The sequence below is a fragment of the Medicago truncatula genome, unplaced genomic scaffold (assembly GCF_003473485.1).
Source record: "Medicago truncatula cultivar Jemalong A17 unplaced genomic scaffold, MtrunA17r5.0-ANR MtrunA17Chr0c12, whole genome shotgun sequence".
NCBI classification, from domain to species: Eukaryota; Viridiplantae; Streptophyta; class Magnoliopsida; order Fabales; family Fabaceae; genus Medicago; species Medicago truncatula.
In genome coordinates this window covers 17,911-43,307 of record NW_024340377.1, presented here as the reverse complement: position 1 = coordinate 43,307, position 25,397 = coordinate 17,911, and the positions used below count along the sequence as shown (strand labels likewise).

The following is a 25,397-nucleotide window of genomic DNA, read 5'->3' as shown; positions in this document are numbered from 1 at the left end:
ACACACAAAGAGACAGTCATTCTCATTGTGCCACCAAGGAAGGATGCAGCACCCAAAAGTGCAAACAAACCCACATCCAAAACTGTAAATGGACTTAACAGACTTCCAGCAACACGCCCATATGAAGCCCCTGCTAGTATCACTGGAATAAACAACCCTGAGGGAATTGCGATGCCATAAGTAATGATTCCAAGGAAGTATATTGCCACAAAGAATATCAGGAGACTGGAGAGCTGGAATCTTTTGTGAGAGCCAGCAATAAAGAGGTTGCGGATAGCATCATCGTTGGTAGTAAAAAAGAGAGAAGCGAGGTCATTGTAGTGATTAGGAGGACATTGGAAATTCTTGTAGTGTCCAGAATGCCCTACGGTTGGGCACTGATCCCCCACATGAGGAGGACAAGGGATGCACTTTGATAGCCATGGAACCCCAAATGAACAGCAAGAGGTCAAAAATGATATAATCATCACAAGTATTATTTTAAATATAGGGCCTTTCCTGCAATAAATATATAAAATCATTCCACCCGGGAATACTACAATAAAAAAAGAAAATTCGAAATGGGGCGGGGGAATGACATACTCATTAATGATGTTGTAAGTGCGAAGGACCTTATCCACAAGATAATTATAAAGGCTTCCCAAGAGACCTCCAATAACTCCAAGAAATATAACTACTAGTAGATCAGGTATGCTGTATGCAGGCTTTACTGAATTAACATCAAACATTATCAAACCTCCTTCCCCAAAAAGACCGCAAATTCCCCCCTTGCAATATTCCATAAAACCTCTCAGCACCACAGCTACTACAGCTGTAGTAAAAAATGTTCTCCACATAAGAGCACTTCTCCACCTGCAATTCATATATGCAGTCTCAAAAACATAACAAGACATAAATTGATGCTACATGATTTTCCATGGATTGTTTGTGAAGTAGTATAATATTATATATATAATATATATATATATAATATATATATATATATATATATATATATATATATATATATATGCTTAAAGGGAATGACAAACATAAACCCCCTAGACATTGTATTTTATTTGTGAATTTTTTCCCCAAAGTTAGTTTCATTGATGTAGTAAATTTCACAATTATAATATTTATCTAAATTCCAAGTAGAGGCGAAAAGTTAGTCATACAATAGTTATCATATGTATATAAGACATGAGTAGATGCTTATTGGAATGGTCATGATGATATTGTTGTTGTTTGTCAATATGAATTGCAATCTAAGGAACATCTATGGAAGTGCAAGATAATAGAAAAAAGGGACAAAAGCTGCTTCTTCAAGTGCAAAAGGACACCACCGACTGGGCACGGAAGGCACCAGCAACACAGCAGCCGCACCACATTGATCAAATCCCTTCGATCTCTGTCATTTTTAAAATATCTGAACCCTTTCCAGGTCAGTCCATATTTTTTTGAACCACCTTGTCCAAGTAGATTTCCTATGCAAGCACCAGTATGCACCATAGGTCCTTCCTTACCCACAACAAAACCAGCTGCAACCCGAAAATTGAGCCAAAATCTGAAAAACTCAAGCCATTTTTCCACATTAAAAACTATAATAATGTCATTTAAGGATATGCATTTGTAATAGGGATGACACAGACCCCACATATAATATTGCACCGAGTAGTTAATTAACTAATAAACTAACCTTTACAAAGAGAGTAGGTGGAGCCAATATAGAAGGAGCATCAACGCCATTAAGATATGCCTTGACCTCAGGTATGCCAGATCCGGCTGCTGCAGGGGCGACATAGGCGCACAGGGCTGCTGCAGCGATGGCTAAAACCATGTTACAACCAGCATATAGTGCAAAGGCCTGATGATATCTGTTCTGCAGTAAAAAGGACAGCGTAGTTATTCCATTAACGTAATGTTGATTTAATTATTATTATTAATAAAGAAATAAAAACGAAGGAAGCAATAACATGATAGAATGGTGCATATATACTTGTGGTCAAGCATGAGATGGTTGGTGAGGAGAAGCTTGAAACCAGCAATATTCTCAACACCAATGTTATTGAAGAAGGCGACAAGACCTGTGCCTAAACCAATAAGAAGTGCAAAAGTCCATTTGAGGATGGCATACTGCACAATCTCGGCTTTTGCTCCAAGCCTCCGGTCTTGCTTGAATAGATCATTCTCAACAATCCTACATGAAGGTTAAATTAATTAATGAATGAAAAATTGAAACAAAAGCGATGATATGTCATTATCAATACATACTCGTAGTCAAGACTTTCAATTTGACAAACATTGGCTCCAACAATGGCAACCTGGGAGGTAGTATTGAGCCTGTTGTTATTCTTCACAAGGAGAGGCTCTCTCAACGTCAACCCGCCAGATGAAGATCTTGATGATATTATTATTCTATCTTCCTCCTTACCCATATGCTCCACGTCCCTTCCATCGTCTTCCATTTCCATATTTCGCCTCCTATCTTATCACAATAATAATTATTACCAATCATCTATCAACTAACAAAGATAATTACCTCACAAATTAAGAAAGAATTGTTTGGAAGATGCACATAGTAACAACCGAAGAATGCGCACATTCTCATACTTATTACTGGTATGATTAATTTAATAATAAATAAACAGCAATGCTAAATGGTGCGAAGGTTTTTCTCGCACATAATACACGAACAGTTAGCTTAACGCGCAAACTCATCACACAAGGCTACTTTTTATTATATTAAAAAAAAATGGTCAAATTACGGGATTGAAAAAGACTCGTTTTCTGGTAACCACGGCAGTTTTTTTGGAGAGTAGCTACCAGCCAGCCACCACATGTAGCCTTTTTCAACCTGTTTGTTTCATCGCCGCTGTCCGTCGCCGTCGTCGCCGTCATTGCGGTCGATCGCGGTCATTGCTACCACTGAACTGCGTTAGGGTAGGTCTTTGCAACAATCTTCCGTCTGTAAATTGCGGCTATCCCACCCTGGTTACAATCAACGCAGTGCAGTGTTTCCAATCATGTGCGACTCTAAAATGGTGTTTTCAATAGTGAAGAGACTAAATCTTCTCAGTGAATAATTTAGCCGATAGCAAAAGTAGCACAGTGTAACACCCATGATTTCACTTTAATATATGTCAAGGATTATGTTTGTCGTTTTGGCTGAAATAATGATTGAGATAGAGGTATATCAGACGGTGGTTAATAATACAACTCATTCGCAGATAGTGCGAAAATAAATTCGCACACTTAAGCATTTTCCATAAATAAAAGATGGCTGTCTTGTCTTTCAAAAAATAAAATAAATGAGGAATGGATGGAAAATAAGGGTTAATTAGTTAACGGAGAGAGAAGCTACCTTTGTGAAAAAATGTCGACCATTCCATTCTTCTCATTAATTGTGAGGTAAGTATAACATGATCAAAAATTGTTTTATCTAGCAATTGAACTCAGTTCTCTCGAACAATTTGTCCTTTGATAAAACTCATTAACCACAATTATCTAGTTTGGCAAAACTCATGAATAATAATCTAAATCTTCAACTTGAGAGTTTCTATCAACATAGTACGAATGCAATACGAAAATTAACTACTTAAGATCAACATATCTTGAACTTAAGTTCTTTATTTATGGTTGACAATTAACTACTGCATGATTTTAATATTTTTAGTTTAGATTTTCTTTAACAAAAGATAAGATGTTATTTTATTAACTAAACATATATTTTTTCAATATAGAAAAGGAAAGACTTTATTAAGAACACTAACCCAAAAACAATGTGTAAAATGATTTCTGATTATATCAAGTTAAAAAAGTAAATTTAAAGTAAATTGATTCAAAGTAAATTCCCTGACAAAAGCAAAGATAACTAGTATACTTCTGCCCTCAACCTAGAAATGATGATACTTCTATCTCTTGACTTGCAATCTATTAAATCACAATCTACAATGTTCTCCAATCAAAATTTGCAGCATTCTTCAATTACTTCAGTCAACAAATTATACAAGTCTTGACATTTGGTTCATGTATCTCCATTTAGCTATTGCACACTGTTCTTCATCTCCTCTTTCACATTTGTCAAGGATAAGAAAAAAAATTATAAATTTTCAAGTTCGGGGGGCATTTTGTACATAAGTGCAAAACTTCAGGGGGTATTTGCAAAACTTCAGGGGGTATTTGCAAAACGTCATGTTGACTTGCAGAAGAATTTGACGGAGGGGGTAAATTGATTAATGTTGTACAATTTCAGGGGAGTAATTGAAATTTTGTTAATTTCAGGGGGGTAATTGACAAAACTTACAATTTCAGGGAGGTAAATGCCTATTTACTCGTGGGGTTTTCTACGAGTGATACGGTGGAGTAAATTGAGGTTTCAGTCTATGATTGAGGTTTGAGTTTTTGTGGTGAAAGTTTGGAATTTTTCTTTATGAATTTGGGGTTTTTGTGATTGAAGTTAGGTGCTTGTTTGTGATGTTGGTTTTGGTTAGAAGAGAATAAATTTGATTGTTGATGTTGGTTTTCAACTCCCTAGCACCTTAATTTGAATGTGGATGTTTGTTTGAGTTTTTTTTATTGATTTTTCTGAGTTTAAGTTTGGAGATGAATATGATGAAGGGTAGGGGAAAGAAATTAAAAAATAAACATTGAAAGGGGGGAGGAAGAGAGGGATCAAAGAAAGAAGATAATAGAGAACATAAAGGATAAATAAAAGGAAAATGAGAAAACAATCAAGAGGAAGAGAGAAGAGATTGATGTTTTGGTCATGTGTTGTTGTTGTTGTTATCATGCGTGAGTGAAAGGAAGGCAATGAGATGAATAGTAAAGTGATGAATCAAATGAATTTTGATCTACATACGAAGAGATTGATGTTTTTTTTACTTGATTTAATATGTAATTGTTTTTTTTTTAAATAACTCATAATTAATAAAAAGACGCATGGAAAAAATAAATGGAAAAGAATAAAAAAAAGCCAACTCATTGTGCAATGTCATCAATTATATACAGTCAAATCCCAGTCAGCATATCACGTCTTCCCTTTTGCACAGTCATATGTCATCAGATGTCACGTCTTCACTTTTGACCATATATTTAATAAGTTGTGTTATTTGAACATCTATTCACATAACAATTTTTGAGACAACCAAAACTTTACAAAGAAAATGAGGTATTGACACAAAAACCAAAACAATAGAGAGAGTAAAAACATAATGTGAGTATAAGAGAGAAAATTGTCACAAAAATTGTAAAAAAATGATTGTTCAAATATCATTTCTCTATTTAAATTGTGGTAACCATGTAATAAAGCGTGAATAGTAAAATATGGTATCTCGTTTCTATGTCAAAAATGCGTGTCTGAATAACATTGCGCTAGACTCGATTGTGTCATTGAAACACATAATTTGAGACATATACTTGACAAATGGGTCAATGCAATGAAAAAGACAAATACGTAAATTTATCAGCCCTTTTGTCATCTTCCATCTCCTTCACATTTTCTCTACCTCTTTGTACTTCATTCTTTTTCCCTTACCTCCATCCACATCCCCCCCCCCCCCTCTCTCTCTCTCTCTCTCTCTCCCTCCCTCTCCCTCTCTCTCACACACTCTCTCTCTCTCTCTCACACACACACACATCTCATATAAACCACAACACAACCTCGACCTAACCACACCATCTCCATTTTCACCACAACATTGTCTTCAATCTTTCCCGATCTAACCTCCACCACACAACCTTACGCCGCCCGCGACCTCCACCTCATCTTTTTTTTCCTCATACCCCCACCACACAACCTTCAAGATCTGCATTTTTGAAAGATGGAGAGAGACGAAACAATGTTGCAGGGAGTGAACTTTGTGATTGAGTCCGTGACAATGCAGTGGCCAATGATGCTAGAGAGAGAACTCAAATGACGATGAAGAGAAGATAGTGTTACAGGGAAGATGAAAGAGAAAGAAAGAAATGGAAGGAAAAAAACCTTATAGATATACAATCTTGACTCTTGTCCCATATGTGTCTGAAAAAATATGTTGAAATAACATTTTTAAAACTAAACTAGATTGATGACCCGTGCGTCGCACGGGTCTTATGAGCTAAAATTTAATAGTTGTAATATAATGCATTCAATATTGTAACGTTACGAAAGATAAATGATATATGTTAGGAGCAATAAGAACATAGATGAATTTGTAGAACGTCTGAAAATAGTAAATATGAAGTCGTTGATAGTAAAAATAATTTGGTAATTGAAGTTTGAAAATCGTAGTACATCACTCAGATATTAAACTACACATTACGAAATACTTCCTCATAAACGACGTTAGATGTCACAGTAGTGTCCTCACCATCTTCGTCAATAATCAAAATCTTTATCCCTTCCCTAGATGTAACTCTCAAAACAGCAATATACAATTGTATGTGAGAAAAAACATGCGTTGGGAGATACGCTCCAACATGCTTAAGTGACTGCTCTTGACTTTTGTTAATAGTCATTGCAAATGACACAGCTAACGGTACTTGTTTTCGTTGAAATTTAAAAGGAATTACTACATCTGAAGGAGATAGAGATAACCTTGGTATAAACACTTTGTCACCGATATTACTTCCAGAAATTACCTTCCCCTCGAGTACGTATCTTCCCATTCTAGTAATAATCAATCTGGTTATGTTGCATAATCCATGTTGCGTATCTAAATTCCTTAACATATTAGGTTATTGCTAAGGAAACATTTAAGTTATATTACATGACATTTAAATTAAGTTTGCAATAAGACAATCAAATGTATTGATATATGGAACATAATAAGTTTATTACAACCTTTATAGGTTTTTTTTTTTTTTGAATAAAACCTTTATAGCTTTTTTATTTTGAGAAAACAACCTTTATAGTTATAATGGAAATTTTATACATATTAATAATTAATTACAAAACATTTTTAAAATACTATTTTTATAAACTACAATTAATGTTACATCTATATCTTCATTTTTCTCAATAGTTAGTAGTATCTTTTCGTCTTTCTTTGTATTAATGTTACATCAATATCAAGGGATCAATATTTTTAAATAAAGTCAATACTTAGAGTAAATTAAATAGGGAATTATCATCAAAATGAGCTTATAAAAGGGCCAAAGGACACAATATCTAAGTCATATTTAGCCTTATGGAGTTTGTATCATTAGTTCTTATTGTTGAATGTGATTAACTATAATGAAATGCAAAACAATGCAATTGCAAATGTCAAAGATATATCTATCGATCCATAATCCATGCATTATTTCGTTTCCTATTTTCAATTATAATCAATAGACTCCTATATACAGTTGGAACACAACCGTCAATACTTTTTCTATCCGAACTCTAGCTTCAAATTCAATCTGATCATTTAATTCATTTTTCCAGTCAACATGTTTAATATATTACTAATCGCAGTAATATAAGTTAAAGATTATTACATCCATAACATGTTACTTTTTTTTTCTTCCACATAACTGAAGTAAAACTATTATAAACTATAACTAAAAACTATAAATTTATGAAAGAAAAAAAAACAATAAATTTATCCTTCAAATAATGTGCCTTACCTTTTTTTAGGAAATAATGTGCATTTTAATTGCTATTTTAAAAAGTAGATTCATAGAAATTGTTAAGAAAAAATATATGAAAATCAACCCTCTGCTTTCAATTCTTTCAATTCTCTTATCTCTCTAATTAGTTGCAGCCCACAAAGGCAAAAAAAAAAAAAAAAAAAAAAGGTAAGATTATTCACATAACTGAGGTAACATAATTCAACTTGGTTATTTGTTTATGCAATCATAGTGATTGATATTATTATACTCAAACTTAAGAACATCGAAATTGGATTTTAGAACACCAGAGTCACTCCTATCATGCTTGCTCTAGCTTGTTGTCAAACTTAATTAAAAGCTCTTTTCCAAGGCTCTCTTACTCGATCAAAACTCAGTCTTTTTTTCTTTTCTATTCCAACATTTAGCTACAGTCTTCATACCTATCATCTTGCTTCATGGATATCATCATGCAATCAAATAAAAAAAAATCAATATAAGCAAACACCCAAAACAACTAAAATAATCAATATAAGCAAACACCATATGAAAACAGAAAAAACAAATGAGGAGACTAAATCATTTGTTACATATGAGGATGTCATACACTACCAAGCAAGTTTTCTCAAAAAAAAAAAAAAAAGACACTACCAAGTAAACTCCAAGATTATGAACACTAACAATTAAAATGGAGTTTAGCAAAATTAAAATAAAGGATTTTTTTAGATTGAAAGTGAACAAAGAAAATAGTGGGAATCTCAAACTGGAGGCAAAAACAATAAAACTGAAATATGTAACCTCTACAGGAAGCCTTCAAATTTCAAAAGGTTCAGACTACAAATTGGTTTGCAAAGTAAGTTGAAAACAGTGCAAAAATAAATGATAAATATACATAATGCAAAACCCATAAGCATCATGAAAAATAAAATAGAGGAGATAAATGACCGTGTTAAGATCATGCTTCTAAAATAGAGGAGATCAATCAAGAAGTTGACCTGAAGAAGCAAATGAGAAGCGTGGAGCTGAAGAAGATATGTGGGAAAATGATTTACTTAAAAAATGAACAAAATCAATTGAGCATGGCACACGTTAATCTTTTCCACTTCGGTTGTCAAAGAGAAAAAAAAGGAAGAAAATAAGAACAAAAGCAGACCATAAAAATTGAAGAAATAAATTAGTGATTGACATGAACAGAGAAGGGCACACAAAAAATTATGAGAATCAACTCAAAGAGAATGAAAACAAAAGAGACTAATAGAGATGCAATCTAAAATCTAAAGTATAAATGAATCAAAAGCTGAAATCAAAATTGAATTGGAATAGTATAAAATTAACTATGGAATTGTCAGTCAAATTGCAAATGAAATCGTTAATCAAAATCGATGTCAAATTTAGAAAGAAAATAAGAAATTGAGAAAGAACAAATTACATACCTATGTTGATAATCTTTAGAAACTTGGGTGAATGGAACTGTTGTGTTCAAGGGTAAAGAGCAAGGTGACTTAGAGAAGAGATATGTAGCGTGCTTCTTCACATGTGTGGAGTTGAACATGTTTCCAATGAGATGCGGTACTCGGTACTCGTAGTCGTTCCTATTAATTGGTTGCAATTTCCATAAATTAGGCTAGAAAATAGGGATAAACTTGGGAAGCATTCGGTGCACCTGCATGGGAAAACAAAAAGATGGGATTAGTTGGGAACCGTATAAACATTTAGGTTTGATTTTTGAATTTCAAACAGCCAAATACTTTGGAGCCAAATTTTTTAAGGGTTATCTCACTTAGCATTTAGTGCTGCAATTTTGGAGCCAAATTTCTAGGGTTAAGTTGTTGCAACCTAATAAGATTAAGGAGTAAGGGATAAACCTTTTTCCGCATGCTTCTGCATTTATTTATAAAAAATGCTAAGTAAGCCTAAAAAAAAAATTATGTTAAAAATGACACTTTTTAGACTTTTAAAGAGTTAACATCACAACTTTCAATATAATACTATATTTGATTCATCAAAAAGTGTCACATAAACACTTATTAACATGACATTTTTTTTTTGTCAAGTAGCCTAGTGGTTAGAACTCAGACAACTAAATGTAAAGAAGTGGGGTGTCCGGGGTTCGAACCCGACCCCTGCATATAATATGCAATATCCCTACCAACTGAGTTAAGTTCACGAGAATTTATTCTTTCTTTTTTTGAGGGGTGAACCTTTATTTATTTACATTTGTATATAAAAAATATAAAATAATAATAATCATAATAAATACGATGTCGGGTCTCATCTCTAACCACTCTACAACAAAAAGATACAAAGTGTTTTTTTAAGGAAAAAAGATACAAAGTTTTCTCCTAAACAAGTTTTTAGTTATAAAAATAAGAGTTTAATTCTCAAAAATAAAAAGTTTAATTGTTATACAATGTCGGTGTAAAAAATTTACTTATATATCTAATGATGTATTGACATTATTTAATGAGTTAAAAACACATGTTATACCTCATTAATGAGTTAACATACCATTGAATGCTTGTGTAAAAATTTCAACTTGTATATAAATTAAACTCATAATCTATCGATAGGTTGCATATAAATTTCAATATGATGAGCAATTTTTTTCATGATCTTGACCCCTGCATGGAGACTTTATCTCCCGTGAAGAGATTCTCTGCTATGACTTTATCTCCCATGAAAATCTAAGGTCTAAGCCCTTGAATACTTTCTTTCTCTTGCTTTTAATATTAAATGGTTTTTCATATTTTATTTTGGAGGGTTGAGATTTCGTTAGTTCACCCCATTCATCGAAGAGGATATGTACCCGCTACAAATATACATTTTTATTTTTTTACTTTTCAAAACCACACACTTTCATCATATTAATTTATATATTTTACTTTAGAGATTATATTTAAAACCAGGAATTACATAACATAATAAAAAAAATCAATTGCCTGGTACATGAAAATGAAGTAGCAGTGTAATAGCAATTACTAAAAAAATATGGTAATGTTGGTCAGTTTAGTAAAACCACTCAGAATTAACAAGGAGTGACAACAATATATATTTACATGAAATATAAGTTGCAGTTTGTAATGGTAAACATGTAGACATATATTTAGATAAACAGCTTAATTTGAATCTCATAGCATAAGCTTATATCATGATAAAACACTTACGTATAAGCTATTTCCATAACAAAAGACAAAATAAAGTTAAATTGTTTATGTATAAGTTATAAGCTGTTTTCATAAACTATCTTGGAGAGCTTATGAAAATAAATTATGAACATGCCATAAACTGTTTTCATAACTTTTCCAAAGCGGTCTCACAAGTGTTTATGTCGATAGATAAATTCCAAAAAACCAATCCAATCAGGCTCAGATCCTACACAACAAGGATATGTCATCTATTTCAGGTCATATACCTCTTGCAAGTAAAGTCATATATAACCTGAAATAGGCTTCTGGATCCAGTATCCTCCTTCAACTTTAGAAGGTGAGCTACTTTCAAAAAACCAGCATGGGATCTAGACATAATATCGTCCTCGTACACATCAGATTTATTACTCTCATAATGTCGAGCGAGCTTTGGTTTTGATAGTGCCCACTGCATTGCCCATATGGCTAATGGGCGCATGTAACATAAAGATCTATATTCATCTTTAGTAGTCCAAGCTTCTGGAGTTTGGAAAGAATAACTGTTGATGAGATATAACAAGAAGCTTAATTAGCTATTAGTGGTATAAAGAAAGCAGATACATGGATCTGTGAAGTACTAAAGGAACAAGCTATTATTAGCAAACTTTACCCGAGACCATCACTAGACCATGCAGCTTCATATATCCCACCGGCAGTTTGAAATGCCATATCAGTCATGTTTTCCTGGATCATTGTTGCAGCTAAGGCATATGTTACTCCTGACCATATTTCTCGTGATTGCATTGATGACATGTCAACATTCCCATCAGGTAACATCCCATTTACAGCTCCTCGTTTCCCACCCTTCACTTTCATAACGTTGTTATCATAAACCACCTCAAGTGCACTTCTAATCTTCTCTTCTCCAACAATTGGCAAAAGACCACATGCTCTAGCATACCTGCAAAACAAGAAACAGGAAGTTCCAATTTTGTTTTAGATATTACCAAGATCGATGAAGCGTGGCTACATGTGCAAAAATTCGAGGTACTTATTACATACCATTGGCCAGCTAATTGATCAGCTTGTATGGATGATCTTGAACTTCCACAACTGCTATCATAATTGAAGTAAGAACCATTCCATAATTTTTCATACACAGCCTTTGCTTTTTGAAATTTGTGCCAAAAATAAACTTCAGAGCCCTTGTCTCCAACCTCATGTGCTAAGGCTGACGTGGCCTGAAGTGCTGCTACCCACAATCCACCACTATACGCACTTACACCAGATACAGACCATGTGTCATAGGTTTGATCAGGGAATCCTTCATTCTCAATCATTCCGTCACCATCCTTGTCAAATTGGTCCATATAAGCAATTGCAATATAAACAGATGGCCAGACAGCTTGAGCAAACTTCTTGTCACCAGTGGCAACCACATCCCTGTAAACCTGAAGAACAAACTTTGGATTCAAGTCTTTCCACCTATCTGTATTATAAAGATTATAGCCATTTACTTCAGACCACGGGTCACTGATTCCAATATCATGAGGAACAGCACCAAGAACCTTCCTTGATACCAATTGTCCATCATGTAAGAGTTTCATCTTTCCAGGATCATGCATCAGTACTGCTGCAGCGAAGTCCCTTTGAACACTAAGTTCAAGTTTTGGAAATAGAGTGACTAGTGAAAAAGATGAGTAAAAATGGACATCATAGGTATTCCACATTTGATACTCGATTCCTTCAAGATAAAGAAACTGGCCAATGTTTTCTTCCCCTTCTTGGAGAAGACTTATTCCATATGCAGACTTTGATGCAGGTGGAGTTTGTATTTGCTCAACTACTGAGGTAAATCTTTCAAGAATGTCAATAGCAATATCTTTTTGACGTGATATATTATTGTTATTCTCTAAATCAGATATGAATCCATCCAGGGAAAATTTTCTTTCTCCTATATTAACTAAACTATGCACAGGAGATGAACCATCTGCACAGAAGAAAAATTATGAAGAAAAATCGACAATGGTACATACCGTTTAACGTGAGGTTAGGATGAATTTAAAAGAAATATAGACTAGGGATAACTATCTGGTAAGTATGATTCAAACTTTAAGAGATAAAAATACCTGTCCAAATTGCCCCCCCAGAATTCAGGTAGTAAAGTTCATTCAAAAGGGTAACTGGGTACCTGCACAGAACTCTGTAAGCTTAAGATTTTGACTGTAGAAGCAGGCAGTGAATAAATAACTGATAAGTACCATTCAGGAAGTCTCTTGTCTTCAAGGATTGGTCTTTGCCAATCTTCAATCTGGGACTCCCACTGGCAATGTTCTACATCACCAATTCATATAAGTTTGAGTAAGTAATTTTCTTATGGTATCAACAATCACAAATAAGCATGCATCTGCATGGTTTTGCATATATGGTGGAAACTTCATCTAAAATTGACGTCAAGAAAAACTATATCCATACAGTCTGCCTCTTAAAAGTCTATATATGGATATAGTTATGCTTGATATCAAATTTAGATGCAATCACCATATTACAGATGCAAAAGTTGATGGAGTTCAGCAAAGAAGATTACCAATAATAGCATCATGTGCAATATTTGCAGCTGCATCTCCTTTAGTACCATAAAATTTAGTGTAACGCCTGTTAATCCAGTTTCATTAGTTATGTACAGTGTTTAAACAATAAATCTTCTTATACAGGTTTCTATCGCTAACCTGTAATAAACCCGTCCTCCAGGGAACTTGACTTCAGGGCAGTCCCATGCCAATGAAAATGTCACATTACGCTGAGCATCGGATGGAATCGTCACAGTTGCTGCAATAGCTGCCCCAATGGATGATCCTGGTTTTGAAGGCGCAGGTGTTTCAGTAAAATTCAGATGGTCAAATGTCCCATGCTGAAAAGAAAAGGATTACCATCATTCAGTTTAGTGAAATAAACATATGGATCACATGAAGTCTGATATCCTCAAATTTGTATCATTATAAAATATATATTCTTGGAACTATTATTTTATCCAGGGACATGGCATCATGTTTTACTAACAGGAAGAGGAACTTCTTAAAATTCATTACTACTCGTAGAATTTGAGTGTCAAGCCAAATCCAGGAAAATAGCATGCTAAGCAGAAAAGGTAAACACTGTCTGCATCAGTGTCATCTTCATTTAACCAGCTCAGTCATCTCTATCTTAAAATCTTCATCGGTGGAGATTAAACCATGAACTGACAGTAATGTTGAAACAAGTTTCTTGACAGTATTCATACTTCAGATGTACAAAAATATGATGAAATATGATGAAAGAGTGACGTCCAAAGAGACCTAAGTACTGATAATTGTCATGATAAAAAGAGTTTCAGATGCACAAAACAAAAGGAAAGTGACAGAAAGGAAACTCCAAGTACTTGTGTTATAAAATGCTTAATAGAGCACGATGGTAGCTTATCTGGGAGAAGACAGCATGAAGGAAGGATGAATAGCATAACATAGTAGTAATACCAAACCTCACATTTCAAAAAAATAAATAAATTCTAAAAGCAGGTCCATAACCTGTTTAATTTCATGCCACATGTCCTTCGCCGAGATACCCTCGTAAGAACCAGATATAACAAAGACAGGGCATTCTGAGACATGAACATGTTCGGTCTCTTCTGCTGCAATTGCAAATGTGACGGGAGATTGCTCATTTGCAGTCCTGTACATGCATGTATCAATTTATAAATTCAAGGATTGAATTTCTTTTCATCCATTGCCTAAAAAGATATTAACAAGTTATAGTTACTTGTGATGTAGAAGCACACCATGCACCCCATCAGGCATCCTAACATGAGACAATATGTATCTTGAATGTTAGAATAAAGTACAGGCAATCTGTGGAGGGGGAAAGCAATCAAATTGGAACATCTTCATGTAGAAGGTAAACCAACTGAAATTTTTCTTACTTTATGTTTGAATTGAAGTGATGACCAGTAAATTCTGAATGTCCTCCAACAGAATTCTGAATGCACACAGAAATTGGTTTGCACTCAATTCCTCAATAAAAAGCACATGTATTTAAAACCAACTTACTATAACAGTAACAGCTAATACAAAACATATCACTTACCGTCCATGTGAAAAGCAAGGTGACATCTGCTGTTGTTTTGCCAAAATTATTCAGCTGCATATCAAATAAAATTGACTTATTATTGTTAACTTGATGTGTATAAAACTGCAACCCAAATTTACATATAAGTGACCTTTTCCTACCGTAAAAGTAAAAACTGATACAGGAAAGCTACTCTCCTTGTAATTATGGGGTATAACAGGTGAAATCTGGCGACAAACTATTTTTAATGCTGGATCAGGTTCTGCATTTGAGCAGTAGAGATGATCATTATAAGAGATATGATACAGTATAAATATCATAGTGGACTTGAAAGTATTCCAATTAGCCTGGCTTACCCTCATGTACTGTCCATGCCCTCGGGTATAATGCATGATATGTGGAACTCTTTCCATTCATATTCCAATCCCATGTTTCAATTCCTGATGCTGGATTTTCTCTAAATAAAGTTTATTAATAAGTTTTCTTTTTTAAAATCAAATTCAGAGATTCTAAAATGATGAATTAGTAACTGTAAAATTACAAGACTATCTATAATGGCCTACTTCTTTATATCTGGCTTCCCTGGGCATAGTACGCTTGAATATTTTTCACCATTTGGACGTGAAACGAAAACCTGAGACAAAAATCTTATGCTTATATTTAATTTCAAAGAGGGCAAGGAGGATCAAACTCTTTGATCGTACGTACGTGATGAGTCATGAAACAAGTATTTTTGCAATCTGGATGAGATAGATAAAACTTACAGAAAACTGATTTGCTAAAACTGGTTTCTCTTCACAAATTAAAGGCAATAGTTGCCAACGCTGAAATTGACCGGTAAAACTTCTTCCAATGCTTCCTGAACTGAAGAAGAAAAGAAGAAAGAAATAATGTTGTGAAATGAAGGAAATATTAGAAAAGAGAGTGAAGAGAAGACCCACCCAACACCACCTAAAGGAACGCCATGAGAAGAAGTTACATGACGCTTAGCAAAAGGATCAATCATTCCAATCTGAGAAAGAAAAGCAAAAAGAATAATGGTTAGATATCATAAGATATATAGAGATGAAAAGAAGGTATAAGATTAAGTACCCTTCCTTTGGAAGCTTCTTCACGAACATGGCGCCATAGACGATAACCAATGGGAGCCTATATAGAAAATAAAAGAATAATTGTAAATGTATGTATGAAAATGAATGAATGAATGAATGAAATACGTACAAGATGAATCATCTCTTTGAAAGATAAGGTGAATTCTGATGGAACATTTGAATTTGCATGATTGTTTAATTTGCGCTGCCATGTAAGTTGTGGAGGTTTCCCTGGGTCAACAACAACCTTAATCCAAATAAAAAACAAAGGCAGTGAGTGACTTAATAAAATCATCATGGATCGATCCTAGACAGTCACATGTACCCATGTACGTACCTTTATGGCAACAGCAGCAGCAGAAGAGTTGTCGTGGCCGTGTTCATGTTCATTTTCTTCTACCATCTTTCCTTCCAACATTGATGGATTAGAACAATATGAATGCAGCAAAGTATTTTAATATTATTAGTGATCGATGAATGAATGAATGGAACGATCGATCCAATTTGAACCAACAAACACTACAACATCATCATCATCAGCAATGAATTATGAATTAGTTAGTTAATTGAAGTAAGAGTATGTATATAATAACAAGTGGACGAAGAAGAGGTTTGCGTTTTGTAGTCCCTAAAATTGCAAAAGTTGGTGGGTAGGTAGATGATGAATTGGAATTGGAATGGTCCAAATCTGACTTTTTAACTATATTATTAGATTAGATTAGATCTAATCCACCTATGGCTATGCAATGCATGCCACGGAAATAGTAATTCTAACATGGACATATCACCAACAATTCACGTGTTTTTTTTTTGACATGGACATAGTAACTCTATATTATGTACTAATTCACATCACATGGACATATTAACTCTAATTTATTGGTTTTGTATTATGTATAAATACACTCCGTTCCCTTTTTTTAACGACAAAATATATTATTTATAACAGTAATTTTTGCATACAATTTTTTATTCTAATTAATTGTCATTTTCAAAGTTCAATACATCATTAAATGTTGGTTTATCTATATTACCTTTAAATATTTATTGTAAATAAAGAAATATATAAAATGAAATATTAAATGATTAAGGTTATTGTAGTAAAAATCTAAATTGTATAAAAAGTAGTAAAAGTATTTGTTGTCTTAGTTAATTTCAAAAGTTAATGTTAAAAGTCAAAATGTAACCATTAAAAAGAAATAAAGGGAATATCTTTTTAATCATTTAGATCAAATAATTTAATGATGAAATAATTGATTCATTTATAAAACATGAATTTTGTTGAGTTTCCTTATACAAAAATACTAATAAATATTTATACAATTTGGTCGGCAAATTGCTACTAGAGTATCAACTATCATGTATTTACTTATCATATTATTGATAGAAATATTTCTCACAATTTTTTTTTTTTGGAGAAACAATTTATTTATAAAATAAAAAGAAGAAAAAAGAGAAGGAAATAGAACGTGGGGTGGAAGTGGTGAAAGAAAGAAAGACAAATGATTATTTTTGGTCTTGCGTATCGAAATTCTAAAATAATAATAATATAAGTTAAAACAGTCTCTTCCTATAAAATGTTTTGTTAATACAGTCATACCACTTAATCAATATCTTTTTTGTCATATCAGAACTATGTATATACTCTCATATTAATTTATATAAGAAAAAGCTAGTACGACTATTTTGATTAATGGAATATAAAATTATAAACTATAGTGCGTTTGATTTGCTAAAAAATGAAAGACATGACAGAACAACTCTAGTTGTGTTTGATTTGTAAAACTGTTTCAGATATAGGACAAACTTGAGGCAAGGGACAGGACAAAAATTTATATTTTTGTCACGCGTACAAGTTGTTTAAAATACCAAAATAACATTTTGTCCTCCAAAAATCATATAAAACAAAAAATCAATCAATGACATAAAAAAATTTGTCTTGGCACTGTTCTGTTCAATACTTTCTTTCTGTTTTACAAACCAAATAAGTTCGGACAAATTAAATAATCTTATAAAAACGAAAATGAGTATTTGTTAAAAAAGAAAAGAAAAAGGAAAGGAATATACTAGTACTAGTAAATCGCATAGCAGTGAGAGGAACTGAAACCCTAAATCACTCCGCCGCTCAAACTAACTGCCTCTGTAAGTAAAATCTCTTGGCAGATTTGGTTTCTTTTCAGTTTTCATTATCGTTATCTTTGATTTTGATTTTGATTTTGATTATTATTCGCAGCAATAAGCAGGTTCAGTCCAGATCGACCCTAATATGGCTCTGGTAAGTGAACTCTTTTCATTCATTCCCTTCATTTCATCGATCTAATCTAACCCTAATTATCAATTAGATCCTTCATTCCGGTGAAATCAACAAAAATGCTTACAAGGCACGCATTGCAGCTGAATATGCTTCTGTCCAACTTCAATTGACTCCCAATTTTGAGATGGGTGTCTCTAACAAGACACCTCAATTTCTCGACATGAATCCTCTTGGCAAGGTTCCTGTCTTGGAAACCCCTGATGGTCCTGTCTTTGAGAGCAATGCTATTGCTCGTTATGTTGCCAGACAAAACAACAACAACACTTTGTATGGTTCTTCTTTGATTCAATATGTAAGTCTTGTTTTCTTCTTTTAATTCTATTCTATTTCTTTATTATTTCTTCTATGTATTCAACTATTCATTCTCTTGTTCTTTCAGGCTCAAATTGAACAATGGATTGATTTTTCATCCTTGGAGGTTGATTCTAATATTAACAAGTGGCTCTATCCAAGATTGGGATATGGGGTTTACCTTCCTCCAGTAAGTCTTCTCTCCTCAACATTTTCCATACACTGAACTCTATTTAGAATCAATATTATATAATAATTGTAAATAGATGATTAGACATATCCAGCCAATCCATGCCACACCGTATCCCAAACTTATTTTAAAATTAATTGGATATTTCTCAGATGTGTATGTCAGAGAATCTTAAAAGAGTGTTAGATATGTATCGACACGGATACTTCACCCTAGTTGGTTTATTTCTATGAAGCACGAACATTCCTCCGATTATAGGCGTGTCCCGGTCTGAAATTGACACATATGATTACCCTGAATTATATGATTTTCTCAAATTGTTAGCGGTGTCAACGTGTCGGTGTCCATATCTGTGCTTCATAGGTTTATTTACATCTTCAATATTTTTGTTCTTGTTAACATCTTGTTGCTATGATATTTTATCCTGATCTTAATTATTTTTCTGGATGAAGGCTGAAGAGATTGCAATTACTGGCCTGAAGAGAGCTTTGAATGCTTTGAACACTCACCTTGCCTCCAATACTTACCTAGTTGGCCACTCTGTTACCCTGGCTGACATCATAACGACATGCAATTTGTATGTTGGTTTCACCCGTCTCTTTGTCAAGAGCTTCTCCTCAGAGTTTCCTCATGTTGAGAGATACTTTTGGACCTTGGTCAATCAGCCAAACTTCCGCAAGATATTAGGCCAAGTCAAGCAGGCTGAAGCTGTACAACCTCTTCAATCTGCAAAGAAGCCTTCCCAGCCTAAAGATTCTAAGGCCAAGGTAAACGACGAACCCAAGAAGGAGGCCAAGAAGGTGCCAGAAAAGCCGAAAGAAGAAGCAGAAGAAGAGGCACCCAAGCCCAAACCCAAGAATCCACTTGATCTTCTTCCTCCAAGCAAGATGATACTGGATGACTGGAAAAGACTCTACTCGAACACTAAAAACAACTTCAGAGAGGTTGCTATCAAAGGTATTGTTATTGTGTCCCCCTTTGATGTTATTGTTTTCAATTTTGTGACTGTTCATTGTGAAATTTGCGGTTCTATATATTCCCTCAAAGAATGTCAAAGATTTTTATAAGACATACATAGGCAAAATCGTTTTAAATCCGTCTTCTATCTTGCAGGATTTTGGGACATGTATGATCCTGAAGGGTACTCTCTTTGGTTCTGTGATTACAAATACAATGATGAGAACACTGTTTCCTTTGTGACATTGAACAAGGTTGGTGGATTTCTTCAGCGGATGGATTTAGCCCGCAAATATGCTTTTGGAAAGATGCTTGTTATCGGTTCTGAGCCACCTTTTAAGGTAAAAGGGTTGTGGCTTTTCCGTGGGCAAGAAATCCCTAAATTTGTGATGGATGAATGCTATGACATGGAGCTGTATGAATGGACAAAGGTCGACATCTCAGATGAAGCTCAAAAGGAGCGTGTCGGTCAGATGATTGAAGATTTTGAACCTTTTGAGGGGGAACCTCTGTTGGATGCCAAGTGCTTCAAGTGAATTTTTATTTGTCGACAAAAGTGAAATTTGCAAGGATATGTTTGTGTTCATTTTTGATAGCTTCTTTCCTATCTCAGTTTCATGGAAGAACTAGCTGAAATTTGATTTGAGACATATTTAAACCTTTAAGTGCTTGACAAAGACTAGAAGTACTTTTTAGTATGTATGAAAATGAAAATTCATGGATTCATGTTTTTCTCCCGCCCCCTCGTTTGATGGGTTCGAAGGTATTTTGTTAAATTAAAAGCGGCAACAAGACAAATAGATAATTCACGTTTGATGGGTTTCTTTTTTTTGAAGAAGCGTTTGATGGGTTTCTCTCCAACGCAGGTTTTACGTTGTGTTTTTAAAACAATTTGTTTTGTTCCAAGCGTTGGAGAGAAATGACATGAAACTGTGTCAATAAAGCAAATACTTTATCATAGAAAGTATAATTTGTGGGATTAATTGTAGTGTCCATTTAAAATAAGTTAAGAACAAAACTTTGGTTTTTGAATTAGAGTAAATAGAGACGAGTGTTATCTGGACCCATAAAAAATAATTTTAGAACACAATTTTGGTCTAGCAGTGTTCACGTTAAGGTGCGAGAAAGATAAATAGATAGATATTGTGGGAAAGATAAATCCATGCTACACATTAATTAGCAAGCAAAGTCCTATATTTAAAGACAGGGTTCACATGTAGAAATGTATTTCTACATTTTTTTAAGAAATATACTGAGCTAAAATATGATTAACCATTCATATAATTTTTTTACGTAATTCATATGTTTTTATATTGGATGTTGAGTCAACGACGGATCCATGGATCCATAAATTTTAAATAAGTGGAGTCAAAGTTATATCATAAAAATTTATATAGAATTGTATAATTGCATAAGCGTGTAAAAATTATATAAGTTATGTTTATAAATAATTGCTCTAAAATGTTGATTTTTGAAAATATTTTTCCATTTGTAGCAAAGTATAAAAAAATATAACACTAATTAATTATTTTTTTATCCAGCAACGTCAATCATAGTCTTTTTCAACAAATTCTTTTCATCCACCAATGTCAATCAGAGAGTCTTTTTCAACAAATATAAGAATAATATATAATATAATAGAAATGTTATGATCTTCCTAACTAGAGATGCTATAAGAGAATTGATTAAAGATTTCATAAAAGAAAATTTTATCTTAAAAATAAGCGTTATTTTTATCAATATAATAATTCCAAATATTTATAAAAAAATTACTTCTTTTGATTTCTACACAAGTGCTCTTAGAATACTCGTTAGAATTTTTCTTAGTTTTGTAATTTTTTGTAGTATTATGAATGGACTATGTGAAGACAATAACACTCCCTCCGGTCCTTATTATAAGCAGCAATTGACTTTTTAGGTTCATTGTATAAGTAATGTATCTAGTCTATATTTATAACGAGGTACATTAATTATTCAATGAACTTAAAAAGTCATTTGTTGCTTATAATAAGGACCCGAGGGAATACTATATAAGTGGGGTCAAACTGCATAAAAATATAGTCTTGAGTTAAAAATACAATAAGCAAGTGGAATAAGTGGGGTCGGCTGACCCTATTGCCCTCGCATTGAATCTGTCCCTATGTAGAGTAGAGTATAAAAGTCCCCCGTAAATTTAACTTCATTGGTAACACATTGCAAAATCTTTTTATTTTTTATTTTTTAAATGAAGAGGTAACACATGAACAAGTCAATTTTTTTCTTTTTTAAAAGAGTGATTTTTATAGGTGATAAACAAATAGAAAATAACTTCAGGTTTTTTTTTTGAACACAAACGTACCACATATGGTTCATTTGTTTTAGCTTTTTTATTTTTATTAAAATAACACCTTTTCATTTTAAAATGTTTGCTTAGAATTTAAAAAAAAAATCATATTTTTCATAAAAAAACAATTTTTTACTCTAAAATGAAATGCTATTAGGGTTAACCTTTCCTAAAATCATAACAAGTTAAAAATCATTTCAAATTTTTTTTTTTTAAATTATTAGGAACACTATATTAAAATCTTTTTAAAAAAATCTATCAATTGTATTTCAAAGTTGAAAAAAACGCACCCATAATCTCATGTCATATGAAATTTAGTTCTTACTCTAAATAATATAAATACTTTTAACACTTGCATACAATTATATTTCATTATTTTATCACGATTTAAATATGAATCAAAATTAATAACTTTTTGGACTGATAAATCATTTAATTGTTAAAACATTTTATAATCATATTAGAATGTATTTTATGTTTAAAGAATATTATTGTTTCGGGTCATAAGTGTAGATATTAGAGACAACTGAGTCAACAAAATTGATATATTAAAATTAATTGGATAAAAGATTGTCTTTTATATTTAAGCCTGGAGAAAGTATTAGTTTAGGTGAATGTTTTTGAAGAGGATATTGAAAGAAAGGAAATTGGGTAGGGTAGTGACGTGGCTAAACTGAAGACAGGAGTTGCAACTTGAAAAGAAACAACAACATAATATTTGATTTGGTGTTTGGTTTCCATGCTATGCCATGCCATGAATGCGATGAGGGGTGTAAGTGTTGGTGTGTTTCCTTGTAATGTAATGAGAGTGAGAAAATACTGTTCAAGAATTGATGATGATCATCATCATAGTCATAGTAATGGGAGGATTAGGAAAGGTGGGGTTGTGGTGCGAAACAGCAGCAACAAAGTAGATGAAACAGAAACAGATGTAATTGTGATTGGGAGTGGTATTGGTGGACTGAGTTGTGCAGCACTGTTGGCAAGATATGAACAAGATGTTGTCGTTTTCGAAAGCCACGACCATGCTGGAGGTGCTGCTCATTCTTTTGATGTCAAAGGCTATAAGTTTGATTCCGGTCCATCATTATTCTCTGGTTTGCAGTCAAGAGGTCCACAGGCTAACCCTCTTGCTCAAGTTCTTGATGCTTTGGGAGAGTCCGTCCCCTGCGCTACTTATGATTCATGGATGGTCCATGTACCTGAAGCTGATTTCTTGTCACGCATAGGTCCTACTGAGTTTTTAAAGGACCTTCACAACTATGCAGGTCCTGAAGCTGTTCAAGAATGGCAGAAGCTTTTGGATGCTGTACTTCCCTTGTCTACAGCTGCAATGGCTCTTCCCCCTCTATCTGTTAGAGGAGATTTCGGTGTTCTTTACACCGCTGCTGCTAGATATGCCCCTTCTCTTTTCAATACCTTTTTCCAAATGGGTCCTCAGGCTGCTCTTCGTTCCACACAACTTCTCTCACCTTTTTCCCAAATACTTGACTCTTTGCAACTAAAGAATCCTTTCATACGCAATTGGATTGACTTACTTTCCTTCTTGCTTGCTGGTGTCAAATCTGATAGTATATTGTCTGCAGAGATGGTACTATATTTCACATATCTCCAGTTGCCATTACCACTCATCAATGTGCAATCATTTATTTATATCATTAAATTATTTACGACCACAATAACAAGTTTCTATCTTCTCTCATTTTTTTTTTTGTGCAGATAGATTATTAACAGTGTGCATAACACATAAATCTCTAAAGGGACTTTTGTTAAATTTTGATTCCTGCTGTTCACTTAGAGACAGTAGTAGACTGATTGACCAATTTCATTTCTTAAAAATCACCTAAAAGCAGCAGTTAAATGGATAGAAAACTAACGAAATAGCGCTGGTTGAAACATTAGTGAAACGTCATTGCTAATATTTTATTGATGACAAAACAGTTGCTCTCCCTTCCCTCAGGTTTACATGTTTGCAGAATGGTACAAACCAGGGGGCTGTCTTGAGTACCCCCTTGATGGAGCTGCAGGTATTGTTGATGCTCTTATACGAGGACTAGAGAAGTTTGGTGGGCGGATTTCTCTTCAAAGTCACGTGGAAAAGATTGTTGTTGAAAATGACAGAGCCATTGGAGTGAAGCTGAGAAGCGGCCAAGTAAGTATATTAATTTGAATGAATATTGATATGAAAATATCGACTTTATCATCTGCTATGCTTGCTGCAGTTCATACGTGCCAAGAAGGCTGTTGTGAGCAATGCATCAATGTGGGATACTTTAAAATTGCTCCCTCAAGAAGTTGTTCCAAAGTCTTACTCAAATAGGATTAACACGACTAGTCAGTGCGAATCTTTCATGCATCTCCATTTGGGATTTGATGCTGAGGTGAGGTTTTGATGATTTGTTTTAGTTAGTCTTTCACTTGCCATGCATCTGTTTGAAGTATTCAACATCGAGTGAGCAGGGTATACGCAGCGATCTAGGAATTCATCATATAGTTGTAAATGATTGGGAAAGAGGAGTTGATGCAGATCAGAATGTTGTGTTGATATCAGTTCCTAGTGTACTTACTCCTAATCTGGCACCTATTGGAAAACATGTGTTACATGCTTATCTTCCAGGAACTGAACCATTTGAGTTGTGGGAAGGACTTGATCGTAAGAGTGCCGAATACAGAAATCTTAAAGCTCAAAGATCAGAGGTATATATGAAATTGAATGAATGAATAACAGCAAGCAGCGTGTATGTGTTTTTAATTAATGATTATTATTTCAAACAACAAATAGATAATGTGGAGAGCAGTGGAGAGAGCAGTGGGACCAGGATTCAGCAGGGAGAAATGTGAAGTGAAGTTAGTTGGAAGTCCACTCACACATCAAAGGTTTCTTCGGAGGAACAGAGGAACATATGGACCAGCTATACAAGCTGGTACAGATACCTTTCCTGGACATTCAACTCCAATTCCACACCTTTATTGTTGTGGAGACTCCACTTTTCCTGGCATTGGCGTCCCTGCAGTTGCTGCCAGTGGTGCAATTGTAGCTAATTCACTAGTTTCGGTGTCTCAGCATTCCCAGCTGCTTGATGCAATTGGCATTTGAATTCACGCATGATGCAAATCTCACACATGAAATAGTACATAAACTTTGTAAGGATCATTCTACAGATTTTATCTTGAGCAAGAATTTGCGGCTTTGCCCATCTACCAAGTATTAGAAACTCTTTCATTTGATACTTATAAATTCAGAATTTTGTGTCCTAACATTTGTTTTTGATGAACTTTTCTAAAACATCATATTTTGTATATATACATGGTTCTCTTATTGTCTAACCGTAAAGGCGAGCATGAAAATGATTGAATGACTAACCAATTCCCCATGCACTACTGTTTATTAGGATAATATCGTAACAAAATCTTCCAGCTAGGCGATCACACTTTTTGTACGTTCTCTTTCTTT

At 33.8% G+C, this 25,397-nt stretch overlaps 4 protein-coding genes across 5 annotated transcripts; 2 read left to right on the top strand and 2 right to left on the bottom strand.

Annotated features, from left to right (window-relative positions):
* Positions 1-6: 6 nt before the first annotated feature.
* LOC120577881 (chloride channel protein CLC-c-like) lies at positions 7-2,826 on the bottom strand (the record flags this gene model as incomplete). The annotated part of the gene is made up of 6 exons (XM_039829774.1): positions 2,254-2,826; positions 1,979-2,179; positions 1,679-1,856; positions 1,290-1,554; positions 583-853; positions 7-498 (listed from the first exon to the last, which is right to left on the bottom strand). Coding segments are annotated over exons 1-6 (1,607 nt in total), but the record flags the coding sequence as incomplete, so codon positions are not given.
* A 7,744-nt stretch (positions 2,827-10,570) lies between these two features.
* On the bottom strand, positions 10,571-16,520 carry LOC25494378 (non-lysosomal glucosylceramidase). 2 transcript variants are annotated; one of them, XM_013603272.3, is made up of 19 exons: positions 16,206-16,520; positions 15,999-16,115; positions 15,870-15,926; positions 15,719-15,789; positions 15,542-15,641; positions 15,341-15,411; positions 15,134-15,234; positions 14,939-15,039; positions 14,796-14,849; positions 14,632-14,687; positions 14,472-14,510; positions 14,240-14,384; positions 13,406-13,587; positions 13,264-13,331; positions 12,938-13,010; positions 12,806-12,867; positions 11,739-12,666; positions 11,347-11,637; positions 10,571-11,236 (listed from the first exon to the last, which is right to left on the bottom strand). In XM_013603272.3, the coding sequence occupies exons 1-19, from the start codon at positions 16,284-16,286 to the stop codon at positions 10,951-10,953; spliced, it is 2,883 nt and encodes a 960-aa protein (XP_013458726.1). In that variant the 5' UTR covers positions 16,287-16,520; the 3' UTR covers positions 10,571-10,950. The 2 variants fall into 2 exon arrangements, with proteins under 2 accessions (XP_013458726.1, XP_024637116.1); XM_024781348.2 differs by having other exon boundaries at positions 15,134-15,223; positions 16,206-16,518.
* A 1,338-nt stretch (positions 16,521-17,858) lies between these two features.
* LOC25494379 (elongation factor 1-gamma) lies at positions 17,859-20,357 on the top strand. The gene is made up of 6 exons (XM_013603276.3): positions 17,859-18,010; positions 18,102-18,143; positions 18,211-18,474; positions 18,562-18,663; positions 19,116-19,620; positions 19,777-20,357. The coding sequence occupies exons 2-6, from the start codon at positions 18,135-18,137 to the stop codon at positions 20,154-20,156; spliced, it is 1,260 nt and encodes a 419-aa protein (XP_013458730.1). The 5' UTR covers positions 17,859-18,010; positions 18,102-18,134; the 3' UTR covers positions 20,157-20,357.
* A 2,196-nt stretch (positions 20,358-22,553) lies between these two features.
* On the top strand, positions 22,554-25,270 carry LOC25494380 (prolycopene isomerase, chloroplastic). The gene is made up of 5 exons (XM_013603277.3): positions 22,554-23,534; positions 23,904-24,095; positions 24,166-24,324; positions 24,404-24,640; positions 24,726-25,270. The coding sequence occupies exons 1-5, from the start codon at positions 22,683-22,685 to the stop codon at positions 25,038-25,040; spliced, it is 1,755 nt and encodes a 584-aa protein (XP_013458731.2). The 5' UTR covers positions 22,554-22,682; the 3' UTR covers positions 25,041-25,270.
* The last annotated feature ends 127 nt before the right edge of the window (positions 25,271-25,397 follow it).

Coding starts and splice junctions, on each gene's coding strand:
- LOC25494380 (XM_013603277.3), top strand. CDS start 22,683: ATGCTATGCCATGCCATGAATGCGATGAGGGGTGTAAGTGTTGGTGTG. Junction 23,535..23,903: donor GTATATTGTCTGCAGAGATG/GTACTATATTTC, acceptor CCCTTCCCTCAG/GTTTACATGTTTGCAGAATG. Junction 24,325..24,403: donor ATTTGGGATTTGATGCTGAG/GTGAGGTTTTGA, acceptor TCGAGTGAGCAG/GGTATACGCAGCGATCTAGG.
- LOC25494379 (XM_013603276.3), top strand. Junction 18,475..18,561: donor GTTCTTCTTTGATTCAATAT/GTAAGTCTTGTT, acceptor TTGTTCTTTCAG/GCTCAAATTGAACAATGGAT. Junction 18,664..19,115: donor ATGGGGTTTACCTTCCTCCA/GTAAGTCTTCTC, acceptor TTCTGGATGAAG/GCTGAAGAGATTGCAATTAC.
- LOC25494378 (XM_013603272.3), bottom strand. CDS start 16,286: ATGTTGGAAGGAAAGATGGTAGAAGAAAATGAACATGAACACGGCCAC. Junction 15,040..15,133: donor GGCATGGACAGTACATGAGG/GTAAGCCAGGCT, acceptor GCTCAAATGCAG/AACCTGATCCAGCATTAAAA. Junction 12,868..12,937: donor GACAAGAGACTTCCTGAATG/GTACTTATCAGT, acceptor AGTTCTGTGCAG/GTACCCAGTTACCCTTTTGA.